The sequence below is a fragment of the Dama dama genome, chromosome 14, assembly GCF_033118175.1.
Source record: "Dama dama isolate Ldn47 chromosome 14, ASM3311817v1, whole genome shotgun sequence".
In the NCBI taxonomy this organism is placed as follows: domain Eukaryota; kingdom Metazoa; phylum Chordata; class Mammalia; order Artiodactyla; family Cervidae; genus Dama; species Dama dama.
In genome coordinates this window covers 26,111,989-26,138,511 of record NC_083694.1, presented here as the reverse complement: position 1 = coordinate 26,138,511, position 26,523 = coordinate 26,111,989, and the positions used below count along the sequence as shown (strand labels likewise).

The following is a 26,523-nucleotide window of genomic DNA, read 5'->3' as shown; positions in this document are numbered from 1 at the left end:
CTCTAGGCTATAGTCTCAGTGCTTTTGCCTGGAAAACTTCCCCTCAGGGTCAGCTGCCTCATCTCTGATGTCTGTCTGCTCAGAGAAGCCCTCAGGTCCCTTTCTTTCCTTTGCCCTGCCTTAGTTTCCTCTGTGATAGGCCCTCCAGACATCAGCGTGCTTGTCTGTTCACGGGGGGTCTCCCCGCGAGAAGGTGGCTTGTGGGCTGGGACTTGGCTGTGTCTTTGTGGTACCCTCCGTGTCAGCAGAGTGACTGGCCTGTAGGAGGCGCTCTTTTGTGGGAGCTCTGAGTGGATGGAGTGGAAGTCTCACTGAACATCCATAAGAGGGCCTTGTCGCTCTTGATCCAGCCCCTCCTGTGGTCGGAGTGTGTGCTGAGGAAGAGGATCAGCCCACCTTTGCCGTGTAAAGACTGATGAAGTTTCATTAACTTAAGAAATAAATGTATGTATAGTGTGCTGCACTGTGCTTAGTCACTCAGTCGTGTCTGACTCTTTGCAATCCCATGGACTGTAGCCCACCAGTCTCCTCTGTCCATGGGGATTCTCCAGGCAAGAATACTGGAGTGAGTTGCCATGCTTTCCTCCAGGGATATATAGGGTAGTTATCCTTAAATGATTTTCCACTTTAACTAGACTGAGTAGACTGTTTTCCTTTCCTTGGGAATTATTATTATAAATTTTAATTCTTGGACTGTTTTAATCCTGTCACTTCTCACCGGTCTGACTGTGGCTGCTCTTTTCAGTGGCTCACCCAGCATCCACTGAATCGGAAGTCCCTCTGCCGGGCTTCAGAGGGGAAGCCAGCGATGCTCTAGATGCCTCTTGTGACAAGTGTGTAAAGCATCGAGCCTAGCTCAGCACCTGACCCATGGTGGTTGCTTAACACTTTTTTGCTGCTCCTGTCAGATATTCCGTTTACTTTTACCAGATTCCTTGCTTCTGGAACCAGGGTTAGAATCTCCGACACACCTTCTCCCCATGCCTTGTTTCCCCGGTGAGGCTGAATCTGGGGAGGGATGGGGTGGTGTTCACTTCTTGCCATCAGGTCTGTCACTGTTTGTGTTTTGTGGGCTTCTCTCCAGGTACCCATTTACTTCTGAGTGCTCTTTTCTGTTTTTGCTTCCCTTTGAAGGCACAGCTCCTCCCAGGCTGAGCACAGTAGTCCTGGGCTTGGAGCCGGCAGAGCATGCAGGCAGTGGCTGGAGCAGTTGCTTGATCCTTCTTTTTAAAATTTCCTCATCTGATTACTCTCACTCTAGTATTATAAGATTTTACCATTATAAACTAAGGGGAGTCCTAAGATGTTTTGAATAATTTAATCCACACAGGTGAGAGAGCAAGAGCAAGAAACTGCTTCATCTACCATTCTTTTTAATATTCATAAATTTTATGAGCATTAAATGAATGTTTTACAGAGTTACTCTTTAGAGTAAACATGATATGTGGAAAACGTGGATTTAAATAGTTAATTAGAGATGATGGTTTTACTTTACAAAAACTTTGGTTTCAGAATTCTTTTTTTTTTTAATTTTTTAAAAAATTTGTTTTAATTGGAGGATAATTGCTTTACAATATTGTGATAGTTTTTGCCATACATTGACATGAATTGGCCATAGGCCTCCATGTGTCCCCTTCCTCCTAAACTCTCCTCCCACCCCCCTTTCAGAATTCTTATAATATCTACCTCTTTTCTGTGTTAGACTGTTTTTATCCAAATGCGATTTGACGACTTAGAGGACAGTTTTTGCAGACACTCGACTCCTGAAAGGAAAACTATTCCTCGGGTCAGAAGAAAAAGCAGACACTCAGCCTCTCTCTGTTGAGCTGTACCAGGGCTAGCTCAGGACAGGGGTTCCTCTCGTGGGGCCTCGTGGGTTCTTTTACTCTGGAATGAACTTTGTCTCTGGGCCCCAGCAGTCCCTTCCTGGTGTCTCCAGCCCGCCGGTCCCCTCAGTCTCCTGCCTGGCCCTGTAGGGGACATTCGTGTTGGGGTCTCTTCTCTGAGGGCAGGCTCTTGAGATCTGTGTTTGGGAGATAGAGTACAATTCAGGGTCCTTTGAGATCAATATCGATAAATTATTTCAGGTAAAAATATTCATAATTTATAACCAAGATTACCCTAGGGCTTTAAAAGGTATGTTTGGCCCAGCTCTGTCAGTAATTAGCCATTTGACTTCAGGCCTGAGCGTTTGGACCACGTGAATTTTGAGGTTCTTTTATGGTAAATTTTGGTGCACCTCTTTTCAGCTCTCTCTTAATTAAAAGCAGATGACTATTCACAATGAAAAATATGTTATTATTATTAATAATTATGTTATTAATTAACATGCTATAAGTATGTATGGGAGATGTAGCATCTATATTGAAGACTGCTAACCTCAGGGCACTGCTTGTTCATGTACTTGTGTGTATTTAGCCTGGATAATGAAACTAAGACTTTAAAAAATAATGTTGCATTATTATTATATTATTATTATAATGTTGCATTATAATGGTATAAATCTCTTGTGAACCCTGGGGTTAACATTAATTTTTTGACCCCCCCCCCTTTTTTTTTAAAGGATTCTATGCTTTTATCCTGACATCTGCACTCGTCGGAGCGTGTTTCTTCTGGAATGTAGAGCTTTATTATGTGTACCGTCATTTCCTTCAGTTTGCACTTGCAGCCATTGTTTTTGCCGTGGGCTTGAGTGTTTACCTCTATGCCAGGGCTTTGAAAGCGCCCCGGGATGAACTGTCGCCAGCCAGCTCTGGTGAGCAGCGTTAGGCTGTGGGTCCCACGAGTGCCTCCCATGAACGTGCCCTCCCACCCCCACTGGCCCCCCCAGCATCCAATTCTAGGCTTTCATAGAATTCTCTTCTTTCTTCAGTTGATGAGAGATGAGAAATAGGAAAAAAAAAAAGATGAAAAATAATTTTAAGAAAAATAAAAGGAAGAAAATTTGATTCTCCCCTCATGCTTTCCTATTTGTTTCTTCTTCCTTTTTTAGTCACTTGATGACAGTAAGACATTTAAATAAGTTACAGCATTTCAGTTAACATTAGTGTTATAACAATTTATGGCATATATTTTGTTTGAAACAGTATATCTCCTTTTTTAAAAAAATCAAATAATAGAGATTATAAATTGGTCAATTCTAACCTAAAGTATTTAAGAACATTAAAAAAAATTAAGTGACTTATTTTAAAAATTGTGAGTCTACATTAAAAAAAAACTCCAGTTCCCTCAAAATCCAGGAATCTGGGCCCCATAGGTCCCATGCCTGCAGCAGCGGGGATATTTCCAGATGGGACCGACACCCCCTGCCTGTCCTCCCTGACTGTTTGCCAGGCTCTGGGAGATGACTGAATTGTGACCCTGGGTAGTAGACAGCAGTGCAGTTTTAAAGTCTCATAGTTGGGTTTGGAATGCCGTTTGGATAAAAACTTTTCCCTTCTTAGGAAATGCCATCTATGATTTCTTCATTGGCCGGGAGTTAAACCCTCGGATTGGTACTTTTGATCTCAAGTACTTTTGTGAATTGCGTCCCGGATTGATTGGATGGGTATGTCTTTTTTTTTTTAAATTTCAATTCAGTAGTACAAATTAGTCTTGCATTTAGAAAGAAATGTAGACAATTTTGAAGTGAGCTTATAGGTGGTATGTTTTTAGGAATAATTATAACTTTCCATACATTTGTCTACTTCAAATATTTTCTTACTTTAAATATAGTCCAAAGGGTTAAGATGTCCTATTATAGGTTATTAAATGTTAAAAGAGTTTGTATTATTTTGACTATATCAGTTTGTGTTTATGTAAGAAAATATTAGTGTAGATGAATTTATGAAGAAAAAATATATTTTTCTTCCTTTAAAAAAAAATATACTTTTACCTTATTTTAGACGTGTATGAAAGTTGCAAAAATAGAGTTCCTTCTCACCACTTTCCCCAGTGTTGGTGTCTGACAGAGCCATAATATAGTTATCAAGAATAGCAGTTAAAAAAGGAAAAAAAAAAAAAAAAAAAAAAGAATGACAAATTCACCTTTTACAGTAGTTTTAATTAAATCCATAGACCTTATTCAAGTTTCACCAGTCTTTCCACTGTTGGCCTTTTCCTGTTCCAGGATTCTCTTCAGGGTCTGACAGTGCATTTGTTTGTTATTTGGTCTTAGCATCCTCTAGTCTGTAGCAGTTGTTTAGTCATTCTTTGTCTCTCATGACTTTGACACTTCTGAAGAGTACTCATTTTGTAAGAGGGCCCCTAGATTTGGGTTAGTCCAACATTTTCTCATGATTGGAGTAGGTTGTGTCTTTGGCAAGACTACCACGGAATAAGTGTCCATCTCAGTACATCTTAGCAAGGGATTCCTGTGTGTCTTATCACTGATGGTGGCTTCTCAGTGAGGTGTGTCTGCAGCTTTCTCAGCTGGGAAATTACCACCTTTCTCTCTGGGAACTGTACCTGCCCCTTTTGTTTTAGGTGGTCATTAACCTGGTGATGCTTTTGGCTGAGATGAAGGAGCAGAATCGCACTGTTCCATCATTAGCAATGATTTTGGTCAACAGTTTCCAGCTCCTGTATGTGGTAGATGCTCTCTGGAATGAGGTAAGTAATTTTTAAGAGCCTTGGAGTCAGATGGCATTGGGTGTGGGTGAGTGACTTGACTCCTCCAAGCCTCAGATACTTAAACACACAAGGTGAGGAGAACATAACCTGCCTCCACGGCTTATGAAGATTAAATGAAATGTGGGTCCATGTGACGCAGTGAGCTGACACACAGCGAGCTCTAACAGATGGTAGGCGTCCGTGTGTATCAGCAGCTCTGTCAGCTGCTAGATATTTAAGATCTGTGGATCTTGAATTGGTGGGTGTGACCAATTCATACAAATAAAACTTTCGTAGTGATTCTAATGGATGAAAATGGGTGGATCAATTCAATCCTATTATTGAATTAGGATAGTCTTTTTTGGATTATCAAGGAGCAGCTAGTTCTTAAATACTGGAGGAGTTGTTTTATTGTTGGTGTTTCAGAATACAAAGAACAGCTCTAATCACATGGATATAAAATCAGAAATGATACATTGAGGAAACCAGTTTAAATAATGCTGATTTCTTAACATGTGGCTTTTCTCATGCATTGATACAGGATCAGTTCTTTCTGCTACTTGAAGACTGGCAATGTTTGCTAGTCTCTGTCTCACCTAAATATATTACTCTTGAAAACAATATCTTCTTTGGGTCTGTTCTACAACTGTTTTATCATTTACTGTTACCTTTGTAATCATCTCCTCAAAATTCTAAATTTTCTTTCAATTTTAAAAACAAAATTGATGGTCCTTCATCATGATGTTCCAAAGCAAGTGTTCATGGCAGTCTGTTGACATTTTGAGAGAGGGTCCTTCTTGAAGATGTTTTTGAAAAATTGTGTCATTTGGTCATACTCAGTCAAGGCGACTTTGAAAACTTGATACCCATATGTCGATAATCTTCCTTTTCTTTGGGAGGAGATTAGGACCTCTTGGAGGTAAGCAGACCTCGAGTACAGGTAGCCACATTTGGACTCTTGTTGAGCTCCTACCACTAAATGTGGACCTGGGCTCAGCCTGGGAAACTGCAAAGATGTTGGGAGCATCTGATACAGAGTCCTCTGAAAATTCCAAGTCTGCTCAAAATTAAACATGCTTCTGAAGTTAAAAAAAAATCAGCTCTTATAAATGCACTTCACCTTGCCAGTTGTAGGTCTTTCTTTGATTATGTAGTAAATAGATGCTCAGAAGATGGTAGGATATGTTTTACAAGTCAGATGATATTTCCTCTGTTGCTTTATTCCCTCAGAGATTATTTTTTTTTAATTCCTATCTGATGATGAGTAATTCTTCCTTCTAGTTTTCTGTCTTGTCATGGAAGTCACTTTTTAAGTGACTTAGAAATTCATATTTTCTAGAGACTGAAACAAACATTGACTTCTGTTAATTAACAAAAAATGATTGTGTCTTTTTTTTTTTTTTTTTTAATGATTGTGTCTTAAGGCAAAACTCTTAAGGCAGTTTTTCACCCGGGGTAGTGGATTAAAGTTGGGAAGTTATTTTTTAAATAAGTCATCACTGTTTCAGCCAGATTATAGTTAGCTTCTTGAAGAAGAGACTTGATTTTATGGTTTTCCTTAGTATCTGGCATGCTGCTGTTCAGTTGGTGGATGCTTAATAATTTTCTTATTTGATTGAGTGATAGGAGTTCCTCTACATGTTAACGTGGCATGCCTTGAGCAATGGAGACTATGAACTTGAATGTAAATGGCCCTTCCTCTGAGCCTCTGCTTCTGTCCTGCAGCCCTGAGTCCCCGGGCACTGGGTGGGGTTCATGGTCCTTCCTGCCCCTCCTGGCCCCAGGTGTTTGTATCCTGGCTCTTCCTCTCTGTGTCCCCCTTCGTGTGCTATCTTATCTGCTCCCCGGTGCAAAAGAATAGGCTTGTTGACTAGAGGGTGAACCAACAGGCCCGGAAACTGTGACAATCATTTTTCTGTTCTGTGGTCTTTTTGTTTGCTTTCTGGAAAAAGAAAAAAAAAAATGCATTTTGGAGATATCACTCTTTTTCTTTACCCTAGAACATTGACTCTTTAATAGAGATTATACTTGCTAATTTTTCTGGTCAGTGTTGAGTACTGGAGTCTGAGGCAGGTTAGGGATGCCCTGAGACAGGATGCCATCTCCACTTCCAGAGCTGAGGGCCTGCGGGTTTCTGGCTCATGCCAACCAGATCCACAGGAGAGTGTGTTCAGGTCCTAGCTTACCCTGAGCAGTGAAGCAGGCAGTTTCCCGTGATGCCGGGTAGTGTGGACAAGCTGCCTGACACGCTAGATTATGATCAGAAGTTAGGCTCGGAAGCCTGGCGTGCTGCAGTCTCTGCGGTCACAAGGAGTCGGACACAACTTCGTGACTGAACATCGTCAGCTAGGCTGGTGCGCCTGTACTCGGTGCTGCGGTGGCAGGAGGAAACCCGCGCTGCCCGCATCTTCCCGTCCAGTGGAGAGAGCCGCCGAGTTACAGGACAGTCGGCTGGCTTCAGCGAGTGGTGGGCTGAGGAAGGCAGTGCAGGCCAGGCTTCAGCTGAAGGTGGAGGAGGGTGTTCCCGGCAGAGGCGGGGGGCCAGAAGAGGCCTGGGGGGCTCTGTGGTTCAGGATCGTGGAGGGAGTGGCTGGAGTGACAGGGGCTGAGGCGGAATGACGCAGAGTGACACCTCTGCCAAGGGAGACAGGTCCCCACTCCCGCCTTTACACGTTTTAGGTTTGCTCTAGCGTCTCATCTTAGAGGATGAGATGGCAGGGCGGCATCACCGACGCAACGAATATGAACTTGGGCGAACTCCCGGAGATGGTGAGGGGCCGGGAGGCCTGGTGTGCTGCAGTCCATGGGGTCACAAAGAGTCGGACACGACTGGGTGACTGAACCACCACCACCTTCCTTTAGCCTTTTGTAAATTTGACTGTAAATTAGTACTTTATTTGAATACTTTAAACATAGAAGCTTTTCTCCCCAAACTTTAAAACATTTTTTTCCCTTCTCTGTACCTGTTTAGGAAGCATTATTGACAACCATGGACATTATCCATGATGGATTTGGATTCATGCTGGCTTTTGGAGATTTGGTGTGGGTTCCATTCATCTACAGCTTCCAGGCCTTTTATTTAGTCAGTCATCCAAATGAACTGTCGTGGCCAATGGCTTCTCTAATCATTGCTCTGAAACGTGAGTATTAATTTCAGTTTCTGTGTATTAAATAGTGTGTACTGAGTCTGTTGTGCTGTGGTACCTACATATTTACAGTGTGCCCTTTTAAATGGCCATGATTAGCTCAAGTATGAAATAATCTGTGATGGATGAGTTGAGTCAAAAAAGATTCTTGCATCTTGCAAAGAGAATGGATGCTTCATCCTTGGGTTCTTCAGTAGTTATTTAAACATCATTTTGAACAAAACACCTGTTTTAAAATTTTATTCAGTTCAGTGCAGTCACTCAGTCGTGTCTGACTTTTTGTGACCCCATGGAATGCAGCACGCCAGGCCTCCCTGTTCATCACCAACTCCTGGAGTTTACTCAAACTCATGTCCGTTGAGTCAGTGATGCCATCCAACCATCTCGTCCTCTGTTGTCCCCTTCTCCTCCTGCCCTCAATCTTTCCCAGCATCAGGGTCTATTCAGATGAGTCAGCTCTTTGCATCAGGTGGCCAAAGTATTGGAGTTTCAGCTTCAACATCAGTCCTTCTAGTGAATACCCAGGACTGATCTCCTTGAGGATGGACTGGTTGGATCTCCCTGCAGTCCAAGGGACTCTCAAGAGTCTTCTGCACCACAGTTCAAAAGCATCAATTCTTTGGCACTCAGCTTTCTTTACAGTCCAACTCTCATATCCATATGTGACTACTGGAAAAACCATAGCCTTGACTGGACGGACCTTTGTTGGCAAAGTGATGTCTCTGCTTTTTAATATGCTGTCTAGGTTGGTCACAACCTTCCTTCCAAGGAGTAAGCGTCTTTTAATTTCATGGCTGCAGTCACCATCTGCAGTGAATTTGGAGCCCCCCAAAATAACGTCAGCCACTGTTTCCACTCTTTCCCCATCTATTTGCCATGAAGTGATGGAACTGGATGCCATGATCTTAGTTTTCTGAATGTTGAGCTTTAAGCCCACTTTTTCAGTCTCCTCTTTCACTTTGATCAAGAGGCTCTTTATTTAAAAATAATATAATTATTGTTAAAAACAATAAAATTTTATTGTTTTAGTAATGATTCATTTTTTTCTGGTAGTACCTTGAAAAATAGGAAGATGGTCTTGCCTTCCTAGAGCTTATGCTCTTACAGAAGAAATAAGACACTCACACACTGGATTGAGGCAGAGGAAGAGTTTAGAGGAGGGACTAATAGAGCAAATATGATGGGAGTTTAAGGTAGAGAGCACGTCTCTCTGGGGAATATCACTGTAAACTTATTGGAGAATGTGGTGTTTGATCTGACTGTTGGGTGGGTGAAAGTGGCATGGGGAGATAGATACATCAGATGGAGGGAACAGCTCGACCAGGATGGTGGGGAAGAGTGAGGAGTGCAGCTTGGCTGATGGTAGCAGGTTAGATTCAGGATGGGTTTTTTCCTTTGTTACACTGTTCATTAAACACGTCCACCAGAGGGAGGGCAGGGAAAATGAGCACTGAACTTCAAATGTTGCTAGTTAAGCTACACTAATATCTATTGTAGAAGAAAAACTCAAGTCTCTGGTTGAAATTAAGCTTTAGTTTCACTATTGGTTTGGTTAACACATGCCTGTGTGTTATTCAAGACAGACTATGTCTATTTTATGGTTAAGCTAAAAATAGGGAGTAGAGTTATTTTTTACTAATTTATTGAGGACTGATGATACGTAGTCATATGTCAGGGTCTCTTAGTTTTGACATTTTGAAATCTGAAATAAAGCTACCAGCTTAAGAGGCTTGCAGTGGGATTCAGCATATATTAATATTTATGTGCATGTTGTTCTGGTGCAGATTCTGAGCTATAGTTTTATTAATGAAGCATTCACGTTACGGTCAGTAGATACCATAACTAACAGATGAACTCCAGTATTGATTTTATTGTAATGTGGGCTGCAGTAGATTTTATTCATGGATGCACCATAAATAATAATGCATATTTGTTAGTTTTGCCTTCAAGGTGTCCCCAGGTAGATGAGGAAAGCTGTAAGATAGTGAGATAATCAGGATTGGATCTTCTTTTGTCATCCTGAGATTGAGAGGGTTTTAATTGTTCTTAAGAAATCAGACTCTTCTGTACTTTGGACATTTCCTTGGAAAACAGGAATCATTTCTAAATGAAATTATAGATGCTTTAAAATAAAGATTATATGTAAATTGTAAAATAAAGATTATATGTAAATTGTTAACAAATGAAATTTCTAAAAAATTACAGTATGCGGATTTGTAATCTTCCGATGTGCAAATTCTCAGAAAAATGCATTCCGGAAAAATCCCACTGATCCTAGGCTTGCACGTAAGTATTGGTTTATATTTATTGTATTTTTGCATTACGTAAAGCTTTTATGTCTCTGCTTGTCTATAGATCATTAAACATTTATTTTTTTATTTCTGTATAGATTTAAAAACCATTCATACTTCCACGGGGAAAAATCTTCTTGTTTCTGGATGGTGGGGTTTCGTTCGCCACCCCAATTACTTGGGTGATCTCATCATGGCCCTGGCGTGGTCCCTCCCATGTGGTAAGCATTCAGGAAGAGATCAGATGGGGCTCTTTGCCAGGCCGCCCACACATGTCTGTCCTCTGTGGGTCTGGGTGTTGTCTCTGTTAGAGGTTGGGGCTTCTTGTTCCCCGACTGAGTGCTGTGTTCTTCTGTTTCCAGCACCTCATTCATCCTGTGTCTGAGGGGAATTAGGAATTCACAGAGCATGAGGTTTTACTCTAAAATCCTGCAAGCAAAACTTTGTTTTCAACTGTAGCTGATAGCTTTTTTTCTAAGCAGACTATGTAGGAATTAATTAACTTTTTATTCATGACTCGCTGTTCATGGATTCTGAAAAAATCTGGTTCTTAAGAAAAGGCACACATAGCTTTGTATGTGTCTGGGTCCGCCCACAGCCTGCGGTGCTGTCTGCCCTGCTCTGCGGTGATGGCCAGCGGTTCTCTACCCCGAGTGCCAGAGGGGAGGAAATGGAGAGGTTCGCTTTAATTAGAAGGACATTTGTTCTGATTAGGAAGGATTGTTAGGATGGATTAATCACTCTTCTCTGAATAGCTTTTAATTCAACTACTACCTTCTGCCACACAGCAGTGGGATTTTATGAACTGGTTTAGTTGTTTCCCCCATTATTGGAGAAAATGGAGTAATGGGACGCCCCAGTTTTAGGCTGTTTGGGGAAGCGCAGGAAACAACGTTGTGTAGTTGTGTAGTGAAAAATAAAAACACTAGGTACTGTTTACTTTTGTTATCCCCAGGTTTCAGTCACATTCTGCCTTATTTCTATGTGATTTATTTCACCGTCTTGCTGGTGCACCGGGAAGCCCGCGATGAGCACCACTGTAGGAAGAAGTATGGCCTGGCGTGGGACAAGTACTGCCAGCGAGTCCCCTACCGCATATTCCCCTACATCTACTGACTCTGCTCGGTGCCCTCTAAATACTCCTGCAGTGCTATCTTCCGTTTGCAAAAACAAAAAAAAAATCCAAAATGAACCTTCTTTCATTGCACTGACAGAATCTGTACATTTCTTTTTCAGGCAGGACTATAGATAGAGCCAAGTAGTAAGTCTTTTCATGTAGCCATGTTTATTAAATCATAACAATTAACATAAGGAAAATATAAATAGAATTTGCACTCTTAGGAAATTTTTAATCTTTAAAGATCTGAGAACATAAAACAGTCTTATAAATGCACTGAATACTATTGATGTTCAGGATTTTTGATTACCTTTCAAATTTTGATTCTTTTGTCCAGTTGGTTTGGTTTTTGTCTTAAATAAAAACACTGTTACATTTTAAAGTTCATTTATGTTTTCTTACATTAAGGGGATAGAATTTTCATTTGTTTCCCTTTAAATTAAATCATTTTCTAGTTACATGATTTGAAAGTAAAAACCGATTGTCTGTTCAATGCTGTACGGGAAGGGGAATAACTGATAGTGGACACTGTTTAATGAAGACCATTAGTAGTGGTTTGCTTAACCTCAGCTTCTAAAACTGCATTTGAAACTGTAAATACATAGCTTTTATGTAATATATGGTGACTTCAGGTTTTTCTGTATAGTGTTTTGAATGTGAAATAATTTTCAGACTAACTTTGGGTTGGCCAGAATATTCATTTGGGTTTTTCCATAAAAAACCTGAACGAATTTTTTATCCAACCCAATATCTTTTAAACAAACATTTGCAGTATTTTAATTAAGTTTTGTAAAGTCATACATGTTAATTAAACATTTTGAAACAAGGAGAATTCATTTACTATTGTATGAAAGATGCTATTAAAACATAGGAAGGATATTTTTTCCTAATCCAAAGTTTGTGAATTTGGCTTTGCTACCTCAATTGCAGGTGTTTGTTGGCCTTTATAAACTGTTGCAAATAGAAAAATAGAATAAATATATATTTTTGGAGTAACATCACTATTTAAACCTTTTTACACAGATTGGTGTTTAAAAGTTTGCCATTTCCAGAAAGGCTAATATTTTTGTATGTTTATGACTTTTTTAATTAAACTGTGTTTTTGCTACTGTTAGTTCATGCAGTGTATACTGTATTTTGCATATCTTTTATATTTACAAAACTCTACTCCCTGTTAAGGAGTGTTGTGTTCATCTTTCGAAATCTATTTATCTAAAAGCAATTTAAGGGAATAGTTTAAAATCATTTCTTTTGGTTTAATAGATGTGCATAAGATAGCTTTAGCTATTAAATTCTACTTAAGTTGATATAGTCTCATTATTAATTGTCCTTTAATGGAACAGTAGCAAATTCACTAAGCTTTCATATTCAGAGTTAAATTGTTCTCAGTATCTTAAACATAGGCAAATCTAATAAATATAGTCTGTATGTTGGGGTTTTCAATTATACATTTTATATATGAGCCATTTAGATATGCATTGTTTATTCTGTGCTACAGTTTGAAGTGTATATAACTGTGCTTGTGTTGATGTGATCATGAAGTTGGTTTGCTCAAGCATTCCACATCCTGTAATCTTTAAATGTGGTTTTGGTGAAATTGTCAGTGTTTATTAGTACTGATGTATGCAAGCAGTTTTTTTATGCTTTTCTTCTGGCATCAGAAAATGTTGTCCCAGCTTGTTCTATACTAGATTCACCAGTGAAGCATTAGGGGAGGAGGAAGGATCATTAATTCTTTGCTTGTTAATGAAAAAAGGGCTGTTACCAACACAGTGCTACAATTTGTTTTTAATTTGTTTTTGACTTTTTTTTGGACAAGTTTTATAATGAAGTTTTAAGTTGGAAATAAAGTTGAAAATAAAGATGTTGCTTTGACCACTTTGGAATCTCTCTCTTGTTTTTTTTCCAGGCTGTAACTCTGGGATCATTGGGGCCAAAACAGGAACCCTTAGATTACTGCTCCCCACCCAACCCCTAGTTTATTCCAGGATCCTTTGGGTCCCTCCTGGACCACGAGCAATCCTAAAGGTAGACTGAGATCCCTGGCAAACTGCAGTTTGCATCAAGGTTCTCAGACATCAGAGCTTGAAAAGGGTTAGTGGAGGGTCTCAACCTGCAGATGGTGATCATAGATTTAGTATTTGTTCTTTGAGAAAATAGAAGAATGATCAAAAGTGTCATAGACTCAGTAATACTTTGAAATGAATTTGTATTAATTACAAATGCACCCAAGTGCATTTGAAAGCCAGTATATGTATGTGAGAGACATTTGTGTGTCAGTGAGATCAGACACCATGTCTTTATCTCTCTTCTCAGTGTGAAATGACTTTGCATAAAGTGGGTGTGTCAGAATACACTCCAAAACCAAGTAAGTTAAAAATATCACATCATGTGATTCTTGGTCTTATTTTTGTACTCTTTGAGGAAAAGAGTTTGCTTATTGGTGGTTTCTATAACTCATGGACTGTTTTGTTTTAGCAAACCATGGATAATTCCTAAAACTATTTTAATTAATTCACTGGACCAAATAAGACCTCACCTTGTTTCTTTTGTTAAAATCCTATATTTTGTCATTTTCTTATTGATTCCTGAATGACAGGGGCTAGGTCTTTATAATTATTTTCTGCAGTACTGTGTGTAATTAGATTCTCAATGTATATGCTTTTGATAATGTGACTTTCAGTGCAGTTTCCTAGACACAAAAGTAAGTAGATGTTAATATTTTGTTCATGGCTATTAGAGTCTAGTTCTGGTGTGAGCCTTCTCCACAACCTCTTCTCCCCCTTCTTACAGACAGAAGGGATAGTTTGATCTTCATTTGTGGAAACATGGGATTTGTTTTCTGCCAGTGGGCCCACTGCTGAGGTAATGTGACAACGAACTGGCGTGAATCCAAGCCCTACTGCTGGCAGTGTGAGCTCGGGCAACTCAAGCTCTCGGAGCACCAGTTTCTTCATGTGTAAAGACTGATACACCACATAGTACATAGGTGGCCTGAAGGTATAGGAATTTTTATGAGTGTTCAGCATAGTTGGTGCTCAATAATAAAAATCTACCTACAGAAACACATTTTGACATGTAATTTTCACATTTTTCATCCAGTTTTGACATTGAATTCTCAGCGTTGGTTTTTCAGTGGAAAGAGGAAATCTGGTGAAATCAGAACAAGATCATTTCTTTAAGGGAAGAAACTCTTTTGTCTCAAAAGTCTGCAGTCAGGCCAACAGTGTCATGTTCTGTGTTCTCTCAGAGCAGCCGGGGAAAGTATTCCAAAGAACTGCTCTTCACGTATATGTTTTATTGTATTGCAGAAATCACTCTAAAGTCAAAAATTTTATAAGAATTAGATGCCCTAATACCATGCTAGTTGCCATGGCTTTCCCTTTTAGAAAAGTCAGACCTGCTTTCTGGGGCATGTTCTCTCACCTGGAGGAGAGCCCACCCACAGGGACATTGCTTAGAATGGAAGCAGCTGGGAGCTTCCCCTGCATGTTAAAGTTTTCACATACAAATGGAAGGAAGAGATGGCACTGTCCAATCTGCCTTGATCACACAGCTTTTTTTCATGAAGGATGTTGACTACATGTGAATGCCTTGAAGCATGGAACTGGTTAGAGTCAACAATTACATGGTTTGTTATGGAAGTTTATTTTTCATTCTCCTCACACAGCAGTGCAACCTGCATTGTGATCCAGTGACTAGGAGGTTTCTTTGTGGATAAGTACACAGATGTTAAAAAGTTTGAGGATAAACCAGCAGCTGTCAAAATACCCGACCTCTCAGGTGTCTGGTAAACCGGGCATTCAAAAGTATAGAGTTCTGGCTCTGTCTGCTTAGACGCATTTGATCTTTCAGTAGAAATCTAAAAAATAAATAAATAAATGCTCAAATTACACAGTTCAAGTAAGCCAGTGGCTCACATTTCTTTTACACTACATTTGGGGAGTTTGTTATAAATTGAATACTTTTAACTTTAGGTGGTTATGTGGTTATGTAACTGCATATAGAATTATGCCTGATTTTTTTTAGAGTTACTAGTATAGCTTTATAGTACATATTCTTGAGAAATCACACTAGATGTTTGTACAGCATCTATTTTAGGTTTTAGGAGTATTTGGGGCTATTTTACATGTTTGTAGTCTGAAGGATATCGGCCAGTCTCCCTAGTGAAATCATAAGGATGGGAAGTAGAAGGAATGGTTGGTACTACTGAGGGAAAGCTCAGTGGTTTAAAACTTTGTGATAAACATCTGGGAGATTACCTTTGTTGGCAAGAAGTATATTTCAGGAAAATCACAACATATCTCACAAGGTAGCGAGTCTTCTAGTACTTTTTCTTTGTGATTCCACCTTGCCCCCTCAATGAATAAACCAAAGACGTGAACTCCAACATGTGTGGGGTCTGTGCCCTAAGAACAAAGAGAGGTGGTGTCAGAGGGTCCCAGATGAGATGCTCCCTTTAATAGAAGCTGCATCTGGAGGAAGGTCAGGGAGGAGGCCAAAGAGGAGGAGGTGCACTTCCCTGCCATTGCCATGTGGGTTCTAAGGCGAGTACTTCTCCTTAGAGGTACTCATTGCCAGGTTCTAAGGTAAGCGCTTCATTTCTCTTCCTTCTCTGAGAGCATGAGCAATTTGTAGGTTTTGATCTACATATGATGATCCTGGATTGACAAGTATTTCAAATACAGTAAAACTTCAAATTTCTAGAATTGTAATCCTTAGGCCACTTTTTAAAAAGAGAGCAGAAACAATGACAAAACAAGTCAATCTTCTAGTAAGATGGCAGAGTAGCAAGCCCCTGTGCTCACCTCTTCCTATGGTCACACCATATTTACAGAGCAAATATTGATGAGAATGATCTGAAGACCAGTAGAAAAGATTTTCTGCAACTCAAGATATAAAGAAGGAACCAAAATGAGACAGGTAAGAGGGGCAGAAATGCAGTAGGGTAGGCAGACCACAAACGGGGAGGATAATCACAATTGCAGAGGTTCTCCTCTACAAGGAGCAAGTGGTCTGAGTGTACATGGAAGTTTCTCCAGGATAGATCACATGCTGAGCCATAAAAACAAGTCTCATTAAATTTAAGATTGTTGCAATCATGTCAAGTTCCCTACCACAATGCTAAGAGACTAGAAATTAACAAGAACAAAACCTGTACAACACAAACATACAGACACTAAACAATAGGCCATTAAACAACCAATGGGTGACTGAAGAAATCAGAAAGGAAATAAAAAAAAATACCTTAAGACAAATGAAAATGGAAGCACAATGATCCAAAATCTACAGGATGCAGCAAAACAGTTCTCAGAGACAAGTTTACATTGATGAAAGCCTACTTTAGGAAACAAGAAAAATCTCAAACAACCTAACCTCACATCTAAAGGAACTAGAAAAAGAACAAACAAAAACTCAAGGTTAGTAGAAGAAAATAAATAATAACAATCAGAGCAGAAGTAAGTAAAATAGAGACTAAAAGTATAGAAAAGATCAATGAAACTGAATCAATGAAGCTGATTCTTTGAAACATACCACAAAATCAATAAACCTTTAGCTAGACTCATCAAGAAAAAAAAGAGAGAGGGCCCAAATAAAATCAGAAACAAAAGAGAAGTTACAAATGAGACCACAAAAATTTAAAAGATCAGAAGAGATTACCATGAACAACTACATGCCAATAAAATGGACAACCTAGAAGAAATGAATAAATTCCTAGAAATGTACAATCTCCCAAGTTTGAATCAGGAAGAAATAGAAAATATTAACAGACTGATTACCAGTAATGAAATTGAGTCAGTAATGAAACATAATCAAAACACTGCCAACAAACAAAATCCTGGACTAGATGGCTTCATAGGGTGTTAAAGAAGAGTTAACATCCATCTTTCTCAAACTAGTCCAAAAAATTGAAGAGGAAATAATGCTTTGGATCTCATTTCACCAGGCCAGCACTGCCCTGAAGCCAAAACCAGCAAAAGATAGGACAGAGAAAAAAAGAAAATTACAGGCCAATACCACTGATGAACATAGATGCACTAATCTTTATGGGAATGTAAAGTGGTGCTGCCGCTATGGAAAATAGTATGGCATTTCCTCAAAAATTTCAACAGAATTACCATATGATCCAACAGTTCCGCTCCTAGATCTTACCCAAAAGAACTGAATCAGGGACTCAAACAGCTGTCTGCACACCCATGTTTGTAGCAGCACTGTTCACAATGGCCAAATGGAATCGACTCAAGCGTCTATGGACAGAGGAATGGATGGAAAAAATATGGTGTTGTGGACTAGAAGTCTTTTGTTGCTAAGTCACGTCACTAAGTCATGTCCGACTCCTTGTGACCCCATGGACTGAAGCATGCCAGGCTTCCCTGTCCTTCACCATCTCCTGAAGCTTGCTGAAACTCATGTCCATTGAGTAAGTGATGCCATGCAAACATCTCATTCTTTGTCACCATACTATTTTCCATAGTGGCAGCATCACTTTACATTCCCATAAAGATTATTGCATCTATGTTCATCAGTGGTATTGGTGTTCATCAGGGGTATTCTCCCCCTGCCCTCAATCTTTCCCAGCATCAGGATCTTTTCCAGTGAGTCAGCTCTTCACATCAGGTGGCCAAAATTTGTATCCTCCTCAGATTTATAAATTGAGGCCCTATTGCCCAGAGTAGCTATATTCAGAGATGAGGCCTCTAAAGAAGCAATTAAAGTCATATGAATGGGGGGTTCTTGACCCAATAAGATGAATATCCCTATAAGGAGAGACACCAGAGAGTTTATTCTTTCTCTCTCCACACAGGCACATCAAGGAAAGGCCAGGGGAGGGCATAGCTAGAAGACAGCTGTCTGCAAGCCAGGAAGAACTCTTAGCTGGCACCCTGATCTCAGGCTCCCAGTCTCCAAAACTGGGAGAAGATACATTTCGGTTATTTAGGCCATCCTGCTTGTGGTGTTTGTTATGGTGGCCTGAGCTGAGATGTGGTATACACATACAATGAAATATTATTTAGTCTTAAAAAAGAAGGAAATTCTGACACATGCTACCATATAGATGACATTATAAAGACATTATGCTATGTGAAATAAGGTGCATGCTAAGTCATTTCAGGTCTTCCCTCATAGCTCAGTTGATAAAGAATCTGACTGCAGTGCAGGAGACCCAGGTTCGATCCCTGGGTTGGGAAGATCCCCTGGAGAAGGAAATAGCTACCCACTCCAACACTCCAGTATTCTTGCCTGGAAAATCCGATTGACAGAGGAGCCTGGTGGGCTGCAGTCCATGGGGTAACAAAGAGTTGGGCACGACTGAGCAACTAACACTTCACTTCACAAATCACTTCAGCCGTGTCTGACTCAGCGACCCTGTGGACTGTAGCCCGCCAGGCTCCTTTTTCATGGGATTCTCCAGGCAAGAATACTGGAATGGGTTGCCATTCCCCTCTCCAGGGGATCTTCCTGACCCAGGGATTGAAACTGCATCTCTTAAGTCGCTTGCATTGGCAGGTGGGGTTCTTTATCACTAGTAAGCCAGTCACAAAAGGACAAATACGATATGATTCCACTAATATGAGGTTCCTACAGTAGTCACATTTTTAGAGATAAAAAGTAGTGTGGTGGTTGGGATGGTTGGAATGGGGAGTGTTTAATGGGTATGGGGTTCCATTTTGAAAAAATGAGAACGTTCTGGAGATGACTGCACAACAGTGTGGATATACTCAATGTCACTGAACAGTGCAGTTAACAGTATTTAAAATAGTAAATTTTATGTTATGTTTATTTTATGACAATCAAAAATAGAAAAAAAGTAATAGAATAAAAATTCAATTAAAAAGAAAGGAAAAATGAGGAGTGATTTGCTCTACTAAGCCTCCATATATAACTTAAAACTTCTTGACCTGTGTAGTATCGGTCCTGGAATAGAAAAACAGATTGCTAAAACAGATTGGAGTTGTGTAAACCACAAGAGTGGCCCTCAAACCAGTGGGACAACGGTGGGAGCGTGATGGGGTTAGGATTGGCCTCGAGCATCTGGCTGTCAGCACTCACACGCCCAGATAAACTGCTTCCAGCATAATTTGCTGAGTGCCCTGAGTTTCATGGCAGGCTGGGTGGGGGCTTCTCCTTGAAAGTGGATGAACTCTGGAGTGAGTGGGTTGCTGAATGGCAGGCTGAGCTGCCCTGAGGAGAGATCTGCCCTATTTGTTTGGAATATTACCTTTGGGGGCTTCCAGTGTTTAAGACTTTGCCTTCCAATGCAGGGGGTCTGAGTTCGATCCCTGCTCAGGGAGCTAATTTCCCACATGCCTCATGACAAAAAAAAAAAAAAAAACCCCAAAACATAAAACCAAAGCAAAATTATAATAAACCATAAAATGGTCCACATCAAAAAATCTTAAAAAAAGAAAGAAATACTGCCTTCATATCCTGATGTAGAAGTGTTCAGTCTTCATCTATGTCAGGGGAGAGTTATAAACAGAAGCAATATTGTAATAAATAAAAACTTCAAAAATGGTCCACATTAAAAAAAAATCTTAAGAAAGAAAGAAATACCATCTTCAAATCCTGATCTAACAGCATTCAGTCTTCATTTATGTCAGGGGAGAGTTGTAAAGTTCATTTATTGTATTTATCTAAATCTTTTATTCACTTAATATATTTATAATTCTTCCCAACTCCCTAGAAGCAGAGTGGGAGAGATGGCATTTGACGGCATTTGGGCTTGAAGGGAGACTATACCATGCTCTAGTGCATGAAGGTTTGTTGATGGAATGATTGATGGATGGATTGAATGAATGAATGATTATCCTTTCCAACCTCTGAAGTATTCCAGTACTTCAGTATTCAGAATTCCAGTATTCCAGTACCTTAAAGGCTCTCCTGACTATGTTGAGTTTCTTCTGGATGATTATGGAGAATTCCTTGTCTTTGACGTCGGTGGTGTCCGAGATCACATGGTGGGTAAAAGTCAGGGCATCTGTAGAGATTCCTTGGGACCGGCCATAGTCTTGAAGCACAGTGATAAGAAAGGCTTTGGAGAAAAACATGTGCCAAGTTCCTTGTGAGTCTCAGGGACTCAGAAGCTGTGCCTGTCCCAAAGTTTCCCGTGGGGATTAGCAATACTGATATCTCATGGGAAGGGAAGAGTGGAGAAGAAAGTGTCAGGAAATGCCCGTGGTGTGTGTGAGAAGGGGCTGGATGGGAGGAGAGTATAAATCCAACTGCCTCACTCAGGACTTGGGGATATTAGTCTGGCCAGGAGCACGAGCTTCCTGGGAAACATGAGAGCATTTGTAGGCCCAGTGACCCTCCCATATTCCACAGGGGAAGAGAGGGGCTATGGATCCCAGGACCTGATCACTTTTGACCCAGTCTTGGCTAATCAAAGTACCTCATATTCCTGGCAGCAAACATGGGGCTCGGGGGCAAAAGCCGAGACCCAAGTGTGTCAGAGCCTTTCTCAAGAAATGACATATGGGGACATCCCTGGTGATAAGTGGTTAAGACTCCATGCTCTCAATGCAGGGTGCCCGGGTTAGACCCCTGGTTGGGGAACTAGATCCCAAATGCCACAACTAAGACCCCTATGGACCTTAGGAAGAGGAAGGCCCTTTTTCCTCTGGAGGTGCTAAACTTCTTGTGGCCATTTTTTCCCTTGGTTGCATGGAGAAAGGCTATGTGCAGCAGAGGAAAAAAAAAAGAGACCAAGCTATAGCAAAAACAGAGCTGAGACATGAGGAGGCAGCCTGAGAGTGACATGGAGGATTTTGACTACCTGAATCCAGCCATGCTTGAAGCCAGACCCCTTTGGCTTCCTTTCCACTTATATGTGCTTATAACTTGCCCTCTTTTGCTTACACAAGTTTGGATTGCCTTCTGTAGCTTGATACCAGGATACCTAACAGAATTCTTAGAAGTTCTCCTTGCCACCAGCTGCTTTTCTCTTGTTTAATTCTTGTTCTGCATAAATTGCCAGTTGAGTAACTCCATTCTACTTGATCATGTAACACTGCTGCCTAGAAGCCACCACACCAGAGTGAATTTTAGTTTCTTTTGACTGGTCAAGTTAAAGCCTGTCACACTGGCATGCCTCTTCTACTCTAAATACCTACTCACTGGGCCTGACTCAGTGCCTCTGCTCAGCCTTCAGCCTTAGATAATCTTTTTCAAATTTCCCTACAATTCTTCAAGGCCCAAGAGACCATCTCTACAGGCCCAGCCAGAAGTGACCTCTCTCCGCGCCCCTTTCAGAAGACTAAATGCTCCAGGAGAGGATGCTATTTTCTCTGATAAAATGCTATTCGTAGTTTAGTGCAGTGGTTAAACATGTGAATTTCCAAGTCAGATAGGCTAAGTTTGAACCTTGGCTCAGTCGCTTATTGTGTGACTTTAGACAAATTATAACGTCTCTCTGCCTAGGTTTTCTTATCTGAAAATAGGGATAAAAATAGTGACAACATTATAAGAGCATTATAAGATTTTCATGAGGATTAAATGACTTAATAAAGACAAAATCCTGGGCTTCCCTGGTGGCTCAGTGGTAAAGAATCCACCTGCCAATGCAGGGGACACGGGTTCGATCCCTGCTCCGGGAAGATCCCACGTGTCGCAAGACAACTGAGCCCATACACCACAACCACTGAACCTGTGCTTTACAGCCCAGGAGCCACGACTCCTGAGCTCACGTGTCAAGACTGCTGAAGCCCGAGCGCTCCAGTGCCCGTGCTCTGCGGCAAGAGAAACTGCTGCAGTGAGAAGCCCGTGCGCCATGAGAGAGCAAACCCTGCTCTCCACAACTAGAGGAAAAGCCCAGGCAGCAACAAAGACCCAGTGTGGCCAAATAAGTAAATAAAATTTTAAGAATCATACACACACACACACACACACACACACACACACACACACAATCCTTAGAGAGTGCCTGGCGCCTGGTACTAATAGTACTATAGTTAGTAAGTACTAAGGGTGCTAACTGCTGTCCTCTTATTCTGTCCCTACCTGGATAGTATCTAATTGGTAAGAAGGGAGCGTCAAGTCTCATCTTAGAAGTTATTTCCTTAGTGGCCTTCCCTTCCCTGACCCTTAGTTTAGGTCTTCCTGTTTTAGGCTCTAAGAATATTCATCTATTCTTATATTCATTCAGAAATGCACTTACTCTTTCCTCAAATATTTACTGAGAATTTTTTTGGTGCTGAGGGCTACATTAGGTGCTTGGACTACAATAGGGAATGAGAATGGAACTGGCTCCTGCCTTCGTGGGTCTTACAGACTAATGCGGCCCCTTTACAACTCTCATTACACCCTGACCATACATTATTGTGACAGGTTCTGGTTGAATACCTGTCTTTCCTGCTGGACATCTGTGCCAATCTGGTGGGGCCTAGGACCCAACAAACATTTATTCATTAATTCTTATTAAATGAATAAATGAACGAGGTGGCTGAAGCACAGAATCAATCCCTTGGGCAGGTGCCCATCTCCAGGAGTCCACTCTTAAGATGCAGTGGCTTTGGAGAGGCATCTAATCTTGTTGGATTCTGACCTCATGGAATTAATGACCTAGAGCTGAGGAAGGGAGACTCTTGCCAGGGTGAGGGTGAGGTGTGACAAAGATGTGGGTCTATTCTGGTGCTTGAGGAGATGGGGCAAGGGAAGGGCGTGGATGGGGAGGGAGGAGAGAGACTGCTCTAGCGCATGCAAGAGGACCTGGTACCTGTATATGTGTGTGTGTGTATGTGTGTGTGTGTGTGTGTGTGTGTGTGTGTGTTGGAATTGGGGGAGCAGGGCTAGCTTAGGGACCTCTCATCCCAGAGAGGAAGAGGACAGGGAGAGTGCTGGTGGAGGTGTTGGGGACAGACTTGCCTGGATCAGGTATAGGGCTGGTCCAGGTTCTCATGCTCACCTTGTGGAAAGAAGAAAGCTGGGAGCCAGTATCTTGCAGGAAATCCTTCAGAGAATTCACTGTTTTGCTCAGTGGAGTATTTGGGGTCTTGGCTAGGTGATGTGCTGCAGTGCTTCCAAGCTGTGACATGTCTCATATACCTATTGGAAGGCAGACCACAGATTGGTGTGGTTAGAGGTATAATAATTGCACATTTTCAGATGATGTGAGCAATTTCTGCCAGCCTCTCCTGGATTCCTCCTTCCCTTTTCATCTCAAACTCTCCCCCTTCTCTGGACTCTTATCCTGTAGTTTAATGAAAACCAGCTATGGCTTTAAAGCTTTTGAGAACACAAAGCCCTGGGAGGCAATTAACAAGTGATCTGGTTATTACAGTAGGAATCTTGACTGGGCTTTGTGGATTCTTGCAGATTGGGTTTGAGTTACTGCCTTCTCTAAGAAGATAAACAGTAGCATTCACTTATAGTTCAATGGTGAAAGAGACAGTTTGCTATAGACTTTGGAACTAGGTTTTCCAGGTTCAAATCTCAATACTTCCACTTTCTGGCTGTGAAAATTTGGGCAAGTTGATCCATGTTTTTGTGTCAATTTCCACATCTCTAAAATGAGAATGATAAATAATTGTACCTACTTCATATCACAGGGTTACTATGAGAATTAGTATGAGCAAAATGCTTTGAAAAATGACACCCTGTGTGTGTGCATTCTCAGTCATGTCTGACTTTCTGTGACTCTATGGGCTGTAGGCCACCAGGCTCCTCTGTCTGTGGGATTCTCCAGACAAGAATACTGGAATGGAATGCCATTTCCTTCTCCAGATCTTTCCAGCTCAAGGATGGAACCTACATCTCCTGCATCTGCGGGTGGATTCTTTACCACTAAGGCAGAGGAATCAGAGATTAAATTGCCAACATCCATTGCATCGTAGAAAAAGCAGACAGTCCCAGAAAAACATCTACTTTTGCTTTATTGACTACCCCAAAGCCTTTGACTTTGTGGATCACAATAAACTGGAAAATTCTTAAAGAGATGGGAATACCAGACCACCTTACCTGCCTCCTGAGAAATCTGTATACTGGTCAAGAAGCATCTGTGTGCAGTTAGAACAGGAAATGGAACAACAGACTGGTTCCAAATTGGGAAAGGAGTATGTCAAGGTGTATATTGCCACCCTGCTTATTTAACTTATATGCAGAATACATCGTGTGAAATGCCAAGCTGGATGAAGCACTAGCTGGAATCAAGATTGCTTGGAGAAATATCAATAACTTCAGACATGCAGCTGATACCACCCTTACAGCAGAAAGTGAGGAAGAACTAAAGAGCCTTTTGATGAAAGTTCAGTTCAGTTCAGTTGCTCAGTCATATCCGACTCTTTGCGACCCCATGGAATGCAGCACGCCAGGCCTCCCTGTCCATCACCAACTCCCAGGGTTTACTCAAACTCATGTCCATTGAGTCAGTGATGCCATCTAACCATATCATACTTTGTCGTCCCCTTCTTGTCCCACCTTCAATCTTTCCCAGCATCAGGGTCTTTTCAAATGAATCAGTTCTTTGCATCAGGTGGCCAAAGGTTTGGAGTTTCAGCTTCAGCATCAGTCTTTCCAATGAATATTCAGGACTGATTTCCTTGAGGATGCACTGGTTGGATCTCTTTGCTGTCCAAGGGACTCTCAAGAGTCTTCTCCAACACCACAGTTCAAAAGCATCAATTTTTTGGTGCTCAGCTTTCTTTACAGTCCAACTCTCACATCCATACATAACTACTGGAAAAATCATAGCTTTGACTAATGGACCTTTGTTGGCAAAGTGATGTCTCTGCTTTTTAATACGCTGTCTAGGTTGGTCATAGCTTTTCTTCCAAGGAGCAAGCGTCTTTTAATTTCATGGCTGCAATCACCATCTGCAGTGATTTTGGCACCCAAAAGAGTAAAGTCTGTAACTGTTTCCATTGTTTCCCCATCTATTTGCTGTGAAGTGATGGGACCAGATGTCATGATCTTAGTTTTCTGAATGTTGAGTTTTAAGACAACTTTTTCACTCTCCTCTTTCATTTTCATCAAGAGGCTCTTTAGTTCTTCTTTGCTTTCTGCCATAAGGGTGGTGTCATCTGTGTATCTGAGGTTATTGATATTTCTCCCTGCAATCTTAATTCCAGCTTGTACTTCATCTAGTCCAGCATTTCTCATGACATACTCTGCATATAAGTTAAATAAGCAGGGTGACAATATACAGCTTTGACATACTCCTTTCCCTATTTGTAACCAGTCTATTGTTCCATGTCCAGTTTTAACTGTTGCTTCTTGACCAGCATCAGATTTCTCTGGAGGCAGGTCAGGTGGTCTGGTATTCCCATCTCTTGAAGAATTTCCCACAGTTTGTTGTGATCCACACAGTCAAAGACTTTGGCATAGTCAATAAAGAAGAAGTAGATGTTTTTCTAGAGCTCTCTTCCTTTTTTGATGATCCAGCAGATGTTGGCAATTTGATCTCTTGATCCTCTGCCTTTTCTAAATCCAGCTTGACCATATGGAAGTTCAAAATCAGCAAACTAAAATGGACTGGAATGGGTGAATTTAACTCAGATGACCATTATAACTACCACTGTGGGCAAGACTCCCTTAGAAAAAATGGAGTAGCCATCATAGTCAAGAAGAGTCCAAAAGGCAGTACTTGGATGTAATTTCAAAAATGAAAGAATGACCTCTGTTCATTTCCAAGGCAAACCATTCAATATTACAGTAATCCAAGTCTATGCCCCAACCAATAATACTGAAATTAAAAGAGGAGAGTGAAAAAGTTGTCCTAAAACTCAACATTCAGAAAACTAAGATCATGGCATCTGGTCCCATAACTTCATGGCAAATAGATGGGGAAACAATGGAAACAGTGACAGACTTTATTCTTTTGGGTGCCAAAATCACTGCAGATGGTGATTGCAGCCATGAAATTAAAAGACACTTGCTCCTTGGAAGAAAAGCTATGACCAACCTAGACAGTGTATTAAAAAGCAGAGACATCACTTTGCCAACAAAGGTCTATTAGTCAAAGTTTTTATTTTTCCAGTAGTTATGTATGGAAGTGAGAGTTGGACTATAAAGAAAGCTGAATGCTAAAGAATTGATGCTTTTGAACTTGTGTGGTGTTGGAGAAGACTCTTGAGAGTCCCTTGGACAGCAAGGAGATCCAACCAGTGCATCCTCAAGGAAATCAGTCCTGAATTCATTGGAAAGACTGATGCTGAAGCTGAAACTCCAAACCTTTGGCCACCTGATGCAAAGAACTGACTTATTGGGGAAGACCCTGATGCTGGAGGAGAAGAGTATGACAGAGGATGATATGGTTGGATGGCATCACTGTCTCAATGGACATGTGTTCGAGCAAGCTCTGGGAGTGGGTGATGGATAGGGAGGCCTGGCATGCTGCAGTCCATGGGGTCGCAATGAGTAGGACACGACTGAGTGACTGAGC

The 26,523-nt window shown here is 41.0% G+C and overlaps 2 protein-coding genes across 2 annotated transcripts in view; one reads left to right on the top strand and one right to left on the bottom strand.

The window, feature by feature from the left end:
* LBR (lamin B receptor) overlaps positions 1-13,022 on the top strand; it is a 28,709-nt gene extending 15,687 nt beyond the window's left edge. The window contains exons 8-14 of the mRNA XM_061160137.1: positions 2,564-2,755; positions 3,444-3,547; positions 4,465-4,590; positions 7,562-7,730; positions 9,942-10,022; positions 10,126-10,248; positions 10,983-13,022. Of these exons, the coding sequence (XP_061016120.1) occupies positions 2,564-2,755; positions 3,444-3,547; positions 4,465-4,590; positions 7,562-7,730; positions 9,942-10,022; positions 10,126-10,248; positions 10,983-11,143 (956 nt within the window). The 3' untranslated portion in view covers positions 11,144-13,022. The remainder of the gene's footprint in view (positions 1-2,563; positions 2,756-3,443; positions 3,548-4,464; positions 4,591-7,561; positions 7,731-9,941; positions 10,023-10,125; positions 10,249-10,982) is intronic.
* A 1,768-nt stretch (positions 13,023-14,790) lies between these two features.
* The window catches only part of DNAH14 (dynein axonemal heavy chain 14), a 398,948-nt gene continuing 387,215 nt past the window's right edge, over positions 14,791-26,523 (bottom strand). Inside the window, exons 84-87 of the mRNA XM_061159766.1 lie at positions 23,050-23,189; positions 20,015-20,178; positions 15,407-15,553; positions 14,791-15,006 (exon numbers count right to left, since the gene is read on the bottom strand). Of these exons, the coding sequence (XP_061015749.1) occupies positions 14,791-15,006; positions 15,407-15,553; positions 20,015-20,178; positions 23,050-23,189 (667 nt within the window). The remainder of the gene's footprint in view (positions 15,007-15,406; positions 15,554-20,014; positions 20,179-23,049; positions 23,190-26,523) is intronic.